The following is a 13,932-nucleotide window of genomic DNA, read 5'->3' as shown; positions in this document are numbered from 1 at the left end:
TCATGTAGATTTATTCCACAGTGCCAGCGCATGTGGTGAGAGCACTTATTCTTCTCAAAGACTGGCTTGCAAAATAGAAAGCCTTGTTTTCAGAATAATTTCATACACATTATCTTTACATTGTGTTTTGATAGAAAATCTGAGAAACCAAACTTGCTTGCCATTTTCTTCTAACATCTGTACCAGTGAAGCAGATATCAAGTGAACAATAACAAATTGATAATGTTTTTAAAAAATATTACAGAAAAGAGTACTGAGCCACACTAACTAGCATCCTCAAAAACATACGTTACATCTGAGCTATTTGCAATGTGAGGTGCTATGTAGTGTCAGGAAGGAGAATTGCTTTTTGACCTGTACAAAGCTGTTCTGAAACTGCTTTGAACCTGTTCTTAGGCTGAACTATTAAAAGTCTGTGACAGGAAAGTTTAGTATCCTCTTCCTTGGAATATAAACTATAGTTATAACTATAAATAGCATCACAAACAAAAGAGATTTGCATTTCCCTTTTAAGCAATGCAACCCTGGGAAAAGACGTGGATGACGTTAGCCTGACAACCAGGAAACAAAAGGGCTTTGAATTTTCCATGTAACAGGTAGGGACTGTATAAATTTCCCCAACATCAACTCTACAGTTTATTGCAGGCTTGACTTAGACAAATTGCTTCTAAGACATAAAAAGGTAGCTCTGTAAGCCACGAGCGACTCCTAACTGTCGTGCTCATTATGACAATGATACTGACAATGCAAATGGACTTTAATAACCAACTACATTTATGCAATCAATTAATCAGCTATTAGAGTGTTACTACTTTTAGTACCGAGAAGAAGAATGACTAAAGGTGCGTACGCTAACGAATTGCATCAGCGCATCATCACTGCGGCTTGGGTTGAGATGTTAAATCACTGCTGAATTATGATCCTAAACTTTCCATAGGAAATTAATTTCTCAGAAATGTCCAAGCTGCCACTTTTGGAAACACCAGGCCCTTTCAACATATCAAGTTAGACACCTAAAAATCAATATCCATTTTTGAGAATGTCTGCCTGCATATTTAGCTTTGCATCAGTCATAGAGCTACAATCAAACTGGAAAAATAGAAGATAGCTTCATTGAAATAAAAAGTGCTGGCTCATTAAAAAGTCCAGTTTTCTTGAGAATGCTGTTACAATATTCTCTAAATGCAAATTTGTTTCCTGAAGGACATAGGTTTTAGTGAGACTAAAATCTGACAAGTTGAAGACAATTTGAAAGTACTGTTAAATTTCAGAAAACACAATCTGACTTTGAGATCTTACATATCCCCTAATAAAAACAAACATTCATTTGAAGAATAATTATTCTGATGGTGAAAAAAGACTAATCCAAACCAGGTTCACCCACATGTGCTGGAGAAGTGGAAGGAATCACAGGAATGTAACTCTGAGCTGTACAGAGCTTTGGAAATACTGGACTGGCATAGATGACTCACATGCACGGATGCCCTGAATATCTGCACAGTCTGACACGGTCCATCACAAGACCACTGCATTTATTGTACCAACGTGACACTGTTCGCAGGATATCCAGACTCCACAGCCTGGGAAGAATCACTGCTCCAAATCTGCATCGGACATGCAAAAATCATGGGTGAATGGCTAAAACTTCTTTTTCTATCTGCACCAGAATTCCAAGTGAAAAAGGCATCATGTGTGGAAAAACCTGGATGTAATTTTATCTGACAGACTTACTAGCTTAAAGACCTCCAAGCCAAACGCCAGAGTAATCAAAATTGAATCAGTTTCCTGTGTGACATGATAAAAAGAATAAAGCTCAAAGAGAATTATAGGAAAGGGAAGAAACCTGGTCAATTAAGAGTGGCTTGTTAGGTAGAACATCCCTGAAAAATCACACTTTTTCTGGCTTTATCTTCTATGGCTACAGCTGAGTTTTGATTGTAGCAGTGGTGACACTGTACAATAGGAAGTAGCAATAGCAGCTGATTTCCCAGAACCCCTGCGAGTTTGCAGCTCTGGCAGGAAGAACAATCATCCCTTAACTTATGCACTGAACGACTATGAGAAAGGATTCAGGACGAGAGAGTAAAATTAAATGAATTTTTTATGGAGTGTAACTGTCCTTTACTGAAATAAGAAACAGTAGGCTCCCAAGAGCAATCTCTCTCCCTTATTTTGCCATTCTCTCAGCATTTAGCATTCCATGCATGGCAGATATGACCATTACCTTTGATTAATTACAGTTATTCTGCATCCCCAGGAGGCTTCTGCTTCCTTGCCTTTGGGAGCAATGGATTTTTATTGGGTAGGCTTCACAGAAAGTGATCTTAGATAATCTTATAAAAACATTTTAAAAGTTATTTCATTTAGTTGCTAATCTTTTGTCTGCAATATAAAAGAAGTTGTTTCTAACTTCTTTCAAACACAGAATTATTTTTTTTTCCCCTAAAAATCCGTTTCTGACACTTCTGACTATGCTCTGTTCTGGATCACATTCTTTGCCTCCCATGGATTCCTACCCATATGAAAATTCTTCTAGGACGGGGGGAAAAAACAAACCAAAACAAAACCTCAAACATCTTAACTGATGTATTACGCAAGTTGTCTATTCCAGAAAGCAAGGGAGCTGAAGCGCAGGACCAGGAATATTGTAGGCAGATCCCATACAATCTCACACACATGGTTCACACAATGCACCTGATTGTCCAGTTCACAGCATACTCTTGTAGCAGTCCCTAAGCCTTTGTTGAATGCAGTTTGGCAAATCAGGCTGAATACTGCCAGATTTTTTTAAAGGTGGGTGCCTAGAGGTAAAATGTTTGCTGAAGAATAAAACCATAAAAATCCTTTTTATATTGAAAGTGAAAATTGGGAGGGAAAGAATAGGAATTGTTCTTCCTTTGTACTCTTTCCAGACATTTAAGAAGGGTAAAACACTTCACAAGTAACATTCATTTCTGAACTTTATGCAGTGATTAATCCGAATTATGATATTCCTTTTCCAAATGCAAAATACATGGATATAAAAATCTTGATTCATAGGATGTCTTAGAAATAGGATCCTACTGCTGAGAAGCAGAGTAAAAGTATCAGACTCCCTATCAACATGAATCAAGTCTGTCATTTAAAAGCACATGCCAAAGGTTTTTTTTTACATCCCAGTTGCTGCCTCTAACTTTCAAGTGCACACTGAAAAGGAAAATTCCAGTAAGGTTTATCGTATTTTTGTACAAAACAATTTCAATTAGAGCTGGCTTGAAACAAGAGTTTCATTTCATAGCTGGTTTCAAGGCTCTCATATTTGGATTCTTTCCCAGAGGGCTCCTGGATAACTAGCTGCTTTCTGCTTTCGCTCCTTTCTCTCTCCCTCGGGCATGTCTGCACCCTGAAATGTGGCACAGGGAAAAGGTACTGAAGTCTGTGGAGAACGAAGCCAACACATCTGGTCAGTTTGCCTGCTGATACAGTCTAGCTGCAGAAAGGTTAACAAGCTTAGGAGTCTACGACGACGAGACTTCATCCAGACCTGAGGTCTGACCGGCCAGCTAAAGTATCTGTAACTCACCATTCCCTGCAGTGCTCGTTTCTGAGCTGGGGCAAGGGCAAGGACCTATCAGTGTAACTTGTTTTGTCCTCCTCTCTCCATTCACTTTGGAATTGATCACAAACTCAGTCCTGCTGTTGTGAAACTTTCTGAATGAAACCTGAAAGTCAGCTTTATTTCCTCGATGAGTTTCAGTCTCAAAGAAACAGCAATTTTTTATGTACAATCCTGAACCAAAAAATCTCAAAACTTGTGGAACAGCTCTGGGAGTGGAGAGACAGGTATTATCCATACTTACTTATGTTGAAAGCTGATGTATTTGATATGTATCGGAGTATTTTTTCTTGATATGCATTTTTGGGGTTTGGGATTTTTATTGGGGTTTTTTTTGTTCATTTTTTTGCTTTTTTTTTCATGTAGAATAGAGACCAAATTGTTCTGCTCACCTGAAGCCTGGACCTCCATGATATATTGGTGTAAATCTTGTCCTTGCTGGATGACTTCAAAGGTCATGTTGTTCATGGCCAACTTCCGCTCAGTGTGACGCTGCAAACGCTGTTCAGCCAGAGTGAGGTCTTCGGTATTGAAATCATTCATTTGTCTCAGCAGATCTTCATTCCAGGCATCTAACTCTGCCGTAACCTTTATGGGCAGAAGATAGACACTGTATTTGCACTAGAGCAATGAAAATCTTACACTCAAACTGTGTTTGGATCATGAAAGTACTTCACATTTTGACTCCGGTCAAGAAACCCTCAAACCACAGAGTCGGTACTCTCTGGATCCTGCCCACTTAATGGTCACACTCAACATCTTGTTTAGGTGAGGATCCATGAAAACATTATTGGTCCAACAAGAAATCTGACACCTTTTTTTTCCCTTACGTGTTCCAAAGGGCACTGTAAGAGAAGACCCACGATATCCACATCACTGGTAGAGCTAATGCTTCTGAATAAATTCAAATTGAAATGAAGAAGGAATGTTTACAGAATTGCAAAACAATTTGTAACACCTGTGACCACATAATCCCAAAATGGCTTGAATGTTTCTAAAACCATTTTGCAACACACTGTATGTTACATATTACAGATAGAAATAATATTAATTTATAGAAATAATATTTCTATCTTCATAGAATTGAAATTATAAGCTGCTTCCATTAAGCCCTAAACCAGGGATAATTAATACATTTTCAGAATTATTATTATTGATATAATGAACTGTGAACAGTATCTACCCATTGTTCACAGAAAATGCATCATGAGACTAAATATTTTATCATGAATTTGTGAGTTAACCCCCACAACATTGATTGCAGTTATAAAATGAGTCCTATGTTGTGCTTTCAGGGATTTACAGTCTTTTATAAGGGTCTTTCCATTGTCTTCAGTGGACTTGGAAACAGGCCCTGTATAACTTTTTCTCCTGTGGATCTGGAAGCTTTTACACTGGGAAATGAATAAAAACAATTCACTTTTACAGTTGAGGAAAGTACAGCACGGAAACATCATACTCAAGGGCTAGGTGAACCACCAGCAGAGTCACAAATGGTATCTGGCCCTAACCAAAGACCTATATAACCCACCAATGACTCACAGGAACATGAACATGCAAAATCTTCTGTTGGTTTCTTTCCTTCCCAATTATAACACACAGCCTGACGATTTGAGCAGTCCATTTACTGTATCTTCCGGATTTTACATTTTAGCCCACATGTAGCCAACTGGTATCAAAGTCCTTCTCTGGTTTTGCCTGTTCAATTAAAGCAAGATCTAGCCTCCACCCAAACAGCACGGTCTCACCTCAACCCAGAGTCTGCTACTACAGACAAAAAGAGAGAACCTGCAAGTGACAACGAATGAGGGACGGGGGGACAAGGGGAATGGGAATTAAATCATGCATATAGACTAGTACTGTGCACAATACACTTTTTAAAAGTATCTAAAAATCATTAAATAAGTGCCTTAATTCTAATTCATAGGTCAATTCCTTATAGCCAGATTCAAGAGAGCTAAAACGAGGTACCTAAATTCCCACTTGTGCATGTTTTGATGTAGTGAAAAGTTCTCTGTTTCTCACTAAAGGTGCTCTTCAATGCCGTGTGCAGTGAGATGCTTAACTTCCCAAGTAGCCAAGATCAAAACCCTCTATTCAGTTTTCGTTGCCAGAAAGTATAGATTATATCCCACACAGGCACAGGAAGGCAACCCAAATGGACCATCTCTCAGCCCTTCTCACATTAGCATGGATGGGAGTACACAGTTTTGCATTAGAAAACATAAGCAGTTTTTAGGCTCTTTTTTGAGAGAAGCAGAAAAGCAGATTTACTCAACCAAGAACCCGGGACCTCAGCCGCAGGGTGAAAGGCAAAGCATGGACATCCTGAGGGGCTTCTGTTTTATTTTAGCTTGTTCCATTGCCCATTCCGCTCAATTACCCTTAAATAATAGCTATCTCTACAGTCTCTTTGGCCTCATTCCTGATTCCAGCAGCCTCTGATTCATTCACACGTCCTAGCTGGAGTTCCTGGACTGTGGAGGCTTATTGGCAGATTTAACGGTTCTGGGGAAACGGTCAAGGTAGATGCTGGAGAAGGCTTTACTAGGTACATTTACATTTAGAGACAGATCCCCAGTTAACATTAATCAGAACTGAGGTGGTCTTGACCTTGTTTCAAACTACAAACAACAGATTTAGAGAAAGTGCAGGTTCCCACAGTCATGACAATAACAAAGTTCAATGCAAAGCTCTTTCTGCTCTTTCCAATGGAAAGGCATGTGAAATAAGTGAATCAGCAAAATTTTATTTTTGATGAGCTATTAAAAATATTCTCTGTTTAAATTCATTACATTGATAGTCAGGCTGCTAAAATATAATTATTTGAAATTTTGCAAGGATTGACAAAGTACTTCCCAATTTTCTGTGAACGTATTTACGCATGTGCACTCAGGAAGACATCTAAAAGTATTTGTAAGTGACAGTAATAGAAAAGATCAAAAGATTAAAAATGTGTTTCATAGAAAAGATTAAAAGATTAAAAATGTGTTTCATTAGTTTGCTCTGAGAGCCATGATGCTATGATGGGGGGATTCTGATCAAAACAAAATCTCTCCTTCCCGTTCATGACTATGGACATCAACTCCAGGATAGGAAAATTCAAATCTTTCAGAGTTGGACTGTCAAGGGAAGTCAACAATGGATATATGAAAGAATCAACAAATGTTCCCACAAGTATGCCGAGATCCAGCGTTTCTACAAAACTGTCGGGGTAAACCTCTCTGCTGTGGTGCTGTTTCTCTTAGCAACTTTTCTACTTGGCTGTGGAAGGGACACTGATCAGCAGTGCTTTTACTGTTAAATCTACAATGATTTCCACTCGAGCGCAGGGAAACTGCTGTTCCTGCCTGTACTGCTTTTTGCACTTTGGGCCTGAGCATCCAAGACATGTCTGTAGCAGAGAGGCATCTACAAACACTCAAGAGAAGGACTGCCTCCTAGGCAGCTTGTGTCAGCAACCAGTTTTCACCAGGCTCCCCTCACAGAAGGGGTTCACATAAATATCTACCTGTCCTATTAGCCATTGCAAAGCACTGAAGGGCTTATGCTCCATTATCTGCACTCTCCAGTTCAAATCAGTAGTTCCAACTAAAGAGGAAAGGACAGTACAGGCAGTCAGGATACAAGCTAATAAACAACGCGGGATGCAAGGCCAGCCCATAGTGCTCCATGTCATGTTGCCAGGATCGGGAACAGGGACTAAGACTGCATCTGAGTAGGTCCAGACAGCTGGACAGGTCTAGTGGGGCTTGTTAGCCCAGTGCCAGCTCTGCCAGGGCCAGGAGCACAGCCAGCAACGGAGGGGAGAAGGAAGAAAGGAAGTTGCCTCCAAGTGGGGGCTGATGAAGGAGTGATAATCATCCTATGTGCTGGGTTAAGGGAAGAGAGGAAGGAATCAGGAAGAGCAAGAGGTGGAACATGACCAAATTTCTCAGGCGATATGTGTACAGGAAGGTTGGGTACATTGCGCTGAGTAACTGAGACAAGCAGATGGCTAGAAGGGAATCTAAAGCACATGAAGGCAAAGAAGCAATAGCAGAGCTGTGATAACAACCCAGGTTTCCTGAATCCCAATCTGGTGCCCTATCCCAGAGACCATGCTGCTTTGCATATCTCATTAAGACATTTCCTTTTCTGCCTGTACAGCCAATGCCTCAAAATCCCAGCAGCTTCTGTACTTCAAACTGGATCGTTTGGAAATGGTCCCAGAATTTGAATTTGAGTCTTTAACTGGTTTGACTTGGGTATAGGGAAATTTTTTTTTGTTGTTGTTGTTCTGGAAGAGGCTGTAATTAGGCATCTCTGTTAACTACAGATGTATATTTTTCAAATTTAAAAAAGGACGTCGGATGCTTTCACAGATTGGGTCAGGCATTGACATCTATGGTGAAACCTGGACTGTATCAGAAAAAAGTGTCCTATCTCCTAAGCTGTTGTAAGAGCCAATTGCACTGGGCTTGCGTCAAGAATTGTCTCTGTGATGGTTTGATGTTGGGGGGCGCGTGGTTTTGGCAGCAGGAGAGAGAATTTGCTCTACCAGATTGGACTCTCATCCTCCCTCGGGGTTGAGCCAATCAGTGCCTCTGCGAATTGCCCTATTTAAGTTGGGACAAAGGAACCGGAAAGGTGTGCCTTTGCCCAGGAGCAAGGAGACAGAAGGAGGGCACTGCCCCCACTCCCCGGTGCCACCCGCTGAGGATGGCAGCGGCAGAGCTGCTTGGGGAACTCGGGGAGCACCCCACTCCTGGGGTGCCCACTGAGCCGAGTTCACCCAGAGAGGACTGAGATCTGAGAGAAACAGCCACACCGACACCAGGTCAGTGAAGATGGAACAGGACGAGGTGTGCTGGAGCCGAGTTTCCCCTGCAAGCGGTGGCAAGATGGCAGGTGGCCCCCTGCAGCCAGGATGGACTCGGTGGAGCAGAGACCTGCTTGCAGCCCATGGAAAAACCCACGTTGGGGAAGAGATGCCTGAGCCTAGGAGAGGTCATGGAGCACGGGATGCACAACGAGTAACTGTTAATAGTGGAGCATGGGACGCACGACAAGGTCGTGAGGCATCTAGAGTCCGTGGGACGACCCACGCTGAAGTGAGTGGCCACAACTCCCTAAGAATCCGAGACTGTGGTGAAGCCCGCACTGGAGCAATCCGATGGGGAAGGATTGTGTCCTGCGGGTAGGACTCACGCTGGAGAAGTTTGTGAATTTTCCTTGTGAGTAGGGGATCCACTGGAGCAAGGGAAAATGGTGTAAGGACTCCTCCTCCTTTAAGAAAGGAGCGGCAGTAACAATATGGATGAACTGACCTGCACTCCCCCATTCCCTGTCCCCCTGCGTCTCTGGGGGGAGGAGGTAGAGGCGAGAAGAAAAGGAAAGGGGGGTGGGGAGGTGGTGTTTTTAAGATCTGGCTTTGTTTTCTCTTTATCCTCTCAAGTAACCGGTTTTGTTTCCCTTTGTCCTTTTTAAGTAACTGTTAATAAACTGTTTTGTTTTGAGAAAGCCAAGCCTGTTTTGCCTGGGACCAGGGTTAGGTGGGTGTTCCTTCTGTGTTCTTGTCTCAACCCTCAGTTCTTTTATTATATTTTTCCCCTCTCCACTTTACTGGAGAAGGAGTGAGAGAGTGGCTGTGTGGAGTTTAGTTGCCGGATCAGCTTAAACCACGACAGTCTCATAAATGAGGCTCCCTTGGTCATGAACTTGTTTAATTCCCTTTGACCCAGAAGAATGGCTGATTAGAATTTACTCTGTTCATCTGCTAGATTTTTGGTGGGAAGAACTGACAGCACTTCTATGTGTATTCACTTTCCTTCCCAGCGTTTATGATTCTAAACAGACCTTAGCATCCCTCACGTGCCCTGAAAGAAGACAAGCCCTGTAAGAAGGGAAGCCCCAAGCTCTGCTCTATTCTGCTGTGGCATGAGAAGGAACTCATACCAAATCTGAAAGGTTATGAGAGCAGCCACAGCGGGAGTGCACAGGTCTGCATTAGCAAAAGCATCAGATTTATCACCAGGTGCCTACACTGTTCAAAGAAAAGTTGCACACATGCCTCATTGTCAGCCACAGTCCTGGTGACTGCCTGGAAGGAGCCACACTCCTTCCTTGCAGGTCATATAAGGTTGGTGGCCAACGAACAGCTCCATGCTACTAAACCAAGGTCAAGTGATCCCAGAGAACTCATGAGAGAGAAAGACACAACAAAGCTGTTGATTGACAATGAGCCTAGAAAGCAAATTTCTTCATTCTTCACTTGAAATAGATGCTCCTGCAGCCACGATAACGGGACGGGAACTAATGCTGGTAGTGAACCCAAGCTAGTATTAAATGAGATACCTGAGATATCCTTATCAGAGCAGCAGAGACAGCACAAGAGTTCACTTCAGCATGTGAACAAATATTAGGTTTGTTCTGAGCTCCATGCTAATATCACAAGGCTCTAATAGACATACAGACTACGTCAGCCAGCTCTGTGCTTCATGCAGACACAGCGACCACAGTCTAGACCACATTCCATTTCGACAGGCATCCTCCTAAAGTAGCAACTTAATATATCTAAATTCCCACTGCTGCAATGTTGCTGCATTTGCTGCTTCCTGGATTTATCATGTTGCAACACCAGCAGATAACATGACCAAAGGCAGAGAGACATGATTGTCTGCAATCCTGGATAAAGAGAAGAGGCATAGAGAAAAGGTATGCAGGTGAAAAGTAACAGCAGTTATAACAACAACAGTAGCAGTCCAACCATCTGATGCCTACGTTACAGTCTGCTTGTGAATCAGGCCAAAGAGCCTACCCAAGTTGCAGCAGTTGCTCTGCAGGCAATTGTACATCTGCAATGATTTCATATATATATTCCTAAGTATCTTTTTTCTAATGTTGCTGCTGAGATCATCTCCCAAATGGTGCTGCTGAGCCTTGAATGCCACGTGCTTGGCCTAAACTCAGTGTTTGACACTTGAAGTCATCTTGTTTAATGCCAACCAGAAAATTTTGTTTGCCAATTGAAGGAGGAGGAGAGGGGAAATGAGGAATCAAGTAAAAGAAAATAAATGTTATATGGCGAATGAATCACAGAGGAGCTGATATTTTGAAGTATGGGCTGGGGAAGGGCAGATGAGGAGGAGGAAAAGAAAGTTCTATCTTGGGAGCAGAGCTACCAACACAAAGAGAGCGGGCTTGTGAGAGGGATCTGAAAAAGAGTAAAGACGCTTGGGAAGAACAAGCAAATGTAGGAGGCAGGTTGCAAGAGAAATTATGATGCAAGTAGGAGGAGGGGCAAAGGTGAGAAGAGTGGGGAGAGCACAGGGATGAGGCAGGACAAGAAGAACAGTCACACAGGCACAAAGCAGATCTGTACAGAGCTCAGAAACAAGAAACAGGAATAGCTAAGATTTTTTAAAGAAAAAAAATCCCATACGTCTGGGATGAACAGAGAGTGAGGGTGGATGAGATAAGAGGTCAGATGTGATCCAGGGAGGAATCAAAACAGGTAATTCTGACTCCTGGATGCTGAGGGAGTATCTGCAAATGCAGAAAGAAAGGAGTTATAACAGAGTTGGGGAGACCAGATCTCTATGGCACATACTAGAGACTGGGCACCAGAGATGCCAGGGGTGACAGAGGACTGGATATGACAGTATAAATGGATCTATGAGCAGGCTAATACTAGAGGTATATGGTAGAGGAGATGTAGGCAGGAAAGGGTGAATGCGTCTGTCACTTCTGCAACTCATATAAGCAGAAAGTTTGCTGTTTCTCCTTCTGAGGACTCACTTTGGGCTGACACTGTGCAGTATGACAATACTGTCACCCATTTTTTTGACAACAGACAGAGATGCCACACTGGCTTAGCGAGGACTTGGGCCACTGAAGTGTGAAAAGGCTGTCATAGTGATGATTCTGCTCCAGTGCTTTGGGCTCCTGAATCCCAAAAATATCAAGAGAAACAGTGGATTCAGCTCCAAAAGACAGGGTGCCCAAGACAGCTTAGTGTCTGCCTTTCCTTAAAGTGAAGTGATGTGCAGTTTGAAAACTAGGTACACATGAAAACGAAAAACAAAAGCTCACTGAGTGTGAGACACTATAGGATTCCAGCTTATGAACAGGAAAGTCTGAAATTTTTCTTACCATTCCCTGTCTTTCAAATATATCTCAAGATCTCTGTAACTTTTATTTTTTAATAAAGAAGCTCACATCTGAGTGTCAGCTATAAGTCAGTGAGGGGCTATAAAACATCTTGTACCTTCACACAGGCAGCTAATTCACTTGAAAGATTCTGCTAATGTTATAAACCTGGAATGGGAAACTCAAGTGAGTTGTAAATAACAGTGAAGTAAACTACTGTCTAAAAGCTGCCTCCTGTTGCCTTCTAAACTCATGCTCAAGGATGGATGCGAACAGCCAGAAGAGCCAGCAAGTAAAATCAAGGCTGAAAAATTTAATTAGCAAGTGAAATGGAGCCAAAGAGACTGAATAGTGGAAAATTAGATATCCAGCAGGTGAAGATTTTAATGATCACAGGGCTTTTTGAAAGATAACCAGCATACAAGATCAAATTTATGTTTTACAGGGGGAACACCCATAATCCCTTCCAGGACTATGTCTTAGCCTAGGAACCATGTTGCTCTAAGACTAGACTAGGATAGGCTCTGTCTAGCATTGCACAGATCCATGTGCATTGCAGGAAACAGAACAACACACACAAGGGAAGGAGCTAGGGGAAAAGGGAAGAGAAGGGAAAAGGGAAGAGAAGGGAAAAGGGAAGAGAAGGGAAAAGGGAAGAGAAGGGAAAAGGGAAGAGAAGGGAAAAGGGAAGAGAAGGGAAAAGGGAAGAGAATGGAAAAGGGAAGAGAAGGGAAAAGGGAAGAGAAGGGAAAAGGGAAGAGAAGGGAAAAGGGAAGAGAAGGGGAAAAGGGAAGAGAAGGGAAAAAGGGAAGAGAAGGGAAAAGGGAAGAGAAGGGAAAAAGGGAAGAGAAGGGAAAAGGGAAGAGAAGGGAAAAGGGAAGAGAAAGGGAAAAAGGGAAGAGAAGGGAAAAGGGAAGAGAAAGGGAAAAAGGGAAGAGAAGGGAAAAAGGGAAGAGAAGGGAAAAGGGAAGAGAAAGGGAAAAAGGGAAGAGAAGGGAAAAGGGAAGATAGAAGGGAAAAGGAAGGGAAGAGAGAAGGGAAAAGGGGAAGAGAAAGGGAAAAGGAAAGAAAGAGAAAAGGAGAAGGGAGAAAGGAAGGAAGAAAAAGGAAGAGAAGAGGAGAAAAGGGAAAAAGGGGAAAAGGGAAGAGAAGAAAGGGAAGAGAAAAGGAAAAGGGAAAGAGAAGGGAAAAGGAAAAGAAGGGAAAAGGGAAGAGAAGGGAAAGAAAGAAGGGAAAGGAAAAAGGGAAGAGAAGGGAAAAGGGAGAGAAGGGAAAAGGGAAGAGAGAAGTGGGAACGGGAAGAGAAGGGGAAAAGGGAAGAGAAGGGAAAAGGGAAGAGAAGGGAAAAGGGAAAATTCTTTGGAGGTAACCAAGAACTGTCGCCAGACAGGTATTGGCTGAGAGCACTCGTGTTCTCAGTCACAGAGTTTTATAGAGGCCTACAGGTAAATTTGATCATGTGTCTATGAAAGATATAATGAAAAAATACACAGAAAGACTCTGGATGGCAGTAATTTTGTTAGGGGTTGCAACTCAGTGCATTTTACCATTCATTTCTTATGCATTTATTCAGCATTTTACTGTATATTAGCATTCATTCAAATAATGGTTAATAAGCCTTTAAATGACTATTTCGGAAGCAAGGGACAAAGTATACTTGACGGATTTTACTGAGGCTATAACTCTGCTATAAGACTGCTTCATACGTACAACGTGCTCAGTGTGGTGCCAGCACTGCCGCTAACGCCTGCCAGCCACGGTCCCTTGAGCCTTAGGCCCTATTTCCTCGTAGTGGATCAGCTACCACATTCATGTTGCATGAAATCTCCTGAGTTCCTTGGCTGGCTGCACGAACACAGTTGAAGTCTCCATCACACAGAAAGCCCAACCATATAATCCTAATGATCCCATCTCGTCTTGAAATGCACAACAACATGGTAAAGGAATAAAACGTATCAGGCATCAAAGTTAGACGTGTTTCCCAAATAAAGAATGGGTTGTCATTTTACTGTTTTAAAATCTAAGGCAGAATAACCTCCCATAGGGATAGCTATGCTCTCTCATGTTTCTGTTATGTCTGTTTCCAGGTGGTGTCATAGTTTGGATTTCATACTTTATCCTAAGAACCCAGAGTGTAAATATCAGTCAATATAATGAGATTAAGGCAAGAAAGAACAGGCAGGACACGCTGTGTGCCTGTGGGTTTG

General features: G+C 42.1%; 1 protein-coding gene across 3 annotated transcripts in view; it reads right to left on the bottom strand.

Annotated features, from left to right (window-relative positions):
* The window catches only part of KALRN (kalirin RhoGEF kinase), a 536,138-nt gene that overhangs the window by 179,789 nt on the left and 342,417 nt on the right, over positions 1-13,932 (bottom strand). For all 3 annotated transcript variants that reach the window (XM_086615857.1, XM_086615858.1, XM_086615859.1), the window contains one exon: positions 3,988-4,183. In XM_086615857.1, the coding sequence (XP_086471983.1) occupies positions 3,988-4,183 (196 nt within the window). The remainder of the gene's footprint in view (positions 1-3,987; positions 4,184-13,932) is intronic.

Source organism: Tauraco erythrolophus, chromosome 8 (genome assembly GCF_009769465.1).
Source record: "Tauraco erythrolophus isolate bTauEry1 chromosome 8, bTauEry1.pri, whole genome shotgun sequence".
Taxonomy (NCBI): Eukaryota; Metazoa; Chordata; class Aves; order Musophagiformes; family Musophagidae; genus Tauraco; species Tauraco erythrolophus.
The sequence above is the reverse complement of the archived record's forward strand: the minus strand, read 5'-3'. Positions and strand labels throughout refer to the sequence as shown.